The sequence below is a fragment of the Stegastes partitus genome, unplaced genomic scaffold, assembly GCF_000690725.1.
Source record: "Stegastes partitus isolate 25-593 unplaced genomic scaffold, Stegastes_partitus-1.0.2 Scaffold523, whole genome shotgun sequence".
Classification (NCBI taxonomy): domain Eukaryota; kingdom Metazoa; phylum Chordata; class Actinopteri; family Pomacentridae; genus Stegastes; species Stegastes partitus.
In genome coordinates this window covers 249,254-251,430 of record NW_007578254.1, presented here as the reverse complement: position 1 = coordinate 251,430, position 2,177 = coordinate 249,254, and the positions used below count along the sequence as shown (strand labels likewise).

Here is a 2,177-nt window from a genome sequence, read left to right as displayed (position 1 = left end):
AAGTAATCCTAACTTTAAAAAAAACAACAACAAAAAACGTAACTGTAACTGTGTCGTCTATGGCTGTCATGTTGTCATTTTTCCACACGCAGATACTATATTGTGCACCACTTTGATGAGGTAGAGCCCTATGTATCCATTTGGCATCCACCTGAAATGAATACATGGGTGTTTTATAGGCTGAACAAAGCTCACTGTACTGTATGTGTCAGACCCTGATTGATTTTATTACTAAGCTGTTTCCCCTCTTGTCTCTGTCTATAAGTAAAGGTCTTTGAGCACGTTTGTAACAGCTTAGCCCTTTGTAATGGGCAACCCATGTAAATGGTCCTTGTACAGTACAAATTTCTAACGTAGATCCACAACACATAGACGGCAAACGCTGCACATAGACTGCTGCTGCTGCATTTCATTTTAATTAAATTACTAACTTCACCCACTACATTGCTTTTAAATTTACCCCACATTTAAAAAAAAGAAACACCAGTGTGTTATTTGTCTTGTTATTTTTTGTGCTTTCTAGATATTATTGGTTGCCAAAAAAAAAACCTGTAGATTATTTGATATAGTGGTGCATTCTTGTGCATTTTCTTTTTTTAGTTCTTGTTGTGGATGTGATTTTGTTTTATTCATGTACATTTTTAAAAAAAAAAATCAAAAATCTTTTGACCTTTCACCCGTGCCCCGCCGCTGACGCTCGTCTCGTGTGCATTTCGCAGGAGAAGACGAGCGCCCTCAGCCTGAGCAACGTGGCTGGGGTCTTCTACATTCTGGTCGGAGGACTCGGTTTGGCCATGCTGGTGGCCTTGATTGAGTTCTGTTACAAGTCCCGAGCCGAGGCGAAACGAATGAAGGTGGCAAAGAATGCACAGAATATTAACCCAACTTCCTCGCAGAATTCACAGAATTTTGCAACTTATAAGGAAGGTTACAACGTATATGGGATCGAAAGTGTAAAAATTTAGGGGGTAGGGAACGAGGTTTTCATAAATTCCCCCCAACTGCACGCTTTTTGGCTCCATCCGTTCCATCCTTCAGTGTTAGTGAATGAAGAGGTTGGCCAAAGGATCGTATGTACTGGTGACTTATGATTTAATGAGAGAGAGAGAGAGATATCCCCCCTTTTTTAATGCTTAAAACTGTGTTTGTCCATTTAAGTTTCCTTGCTATTTGAAACCATTTTCATGTATGACTGTTGATGGCCATGCTTGTTAATACCTCTGTCCTAGTAACACATTTCAACAATAATGCTTGCAGTGACCATGCAGAAGCCTTCACATGATCATTCGCATCTTGCATTGTGTTACCCATGGACGTCACATTCAGTTCTCATCGACATTCTCATGTTTTGAACATTTATAAACTATTAAGCTTTTCGATGTGAAGGTGCTTTGACCTGTCTAACATGTTGCTTCTTTGTTTGTTGTATGGATCCTTGTGTGTGCGTGAATGCGATAATGACTGCGTTGGCCTGCGTCTGGGTGCACACGTGCCTTTGTGTGTTTTTTGTAGATGACCTTTGGGGATGCCATGAGGAATAAAGCAAGACTTTCCGTCACAGGGAGTACTGGGGAGAATGGTCGGGTGATGACTCCAGAGTTTCCTAAAGCTGTCCACGCTGTCCCTTACGTGAGACCTGACATGGGACTAAACGTCAGCCTGACAGATCTGTCCTGATCAACGAGAAACTTCTGAGTGCCTTACAATGGTTTCAATAGAGCGATTTTTTTCTTTTTGTTTTTTTTGTTATTTTTGTTGTTGTCCTTCCCACCCTGCTCCTGTTCTGGCGCTTTTTCTTTTTTGTCTGTGTGGTGAAAAAGGAAAGGTAGGAGATGGAGGCTTCATTTTTGTCTATCACAAAGACTTGTATTGTTGCTCTCTGTCTCTATTTCTCACCATATAAAATGCCTCCCATTCTGGAAGGAATTCCATCTTGGAATATGAAAGGGTGGCTTTTGTTTTTTGTTTTTTTTTTTCCTTCTCGAAACTGGTGACACCATGCTTTCCTATGTATCTGTCTGAACTGGACTGAGATGGAAGCGAGGGCTTGATTGACGGCAACAGCTGCTTCTTGTAGTCAGAGATTCAGTCATCTCAACTGTGTTTGCGTGTGTGTGTGTGTGTGCGTGAGTGCGTGAGGAGTGCGAGCGTCAGGGGAGGATGTTGTCAAAAACACA

At 41.5% G+C, this 2,177-nt stretch overlaps 1 protein-coding gene across 3 annotated transcripts in view; it reads left to right on the top strand.

The window, feature by feature from the left end:
• Nucleotides 1–1,677, top strand: part of gria2b (glutamate receptor, ionotropic, AMPA 2b) — a 49,789-nt gene extending 48,112 nt beyond the window's left edge. Inside the window, exons 15-16 of one of the 3 annotated variants that reach the window (XM_008287824.1) lie at nucleotides 720–854; nucleotides 1,513–1,677. In XM_008287824.1, coding sequence (XP_008286046.1) covers nucleotides 720–854; nucleotides 1,513–1,677 — 300 coding nt within the window. Of the gene's footprint in view, nucleotides 1–719; nucleotides 966–1,512 lie in introns of those variants that run through there. The other 2 variants (XM_008287826.1, XM_008287825.1) reach the window with 2 other exon arrangements.
• The last annotated feature ends 500 nt before the right edge of the window (nucleotides 1,678–2,177 follow it).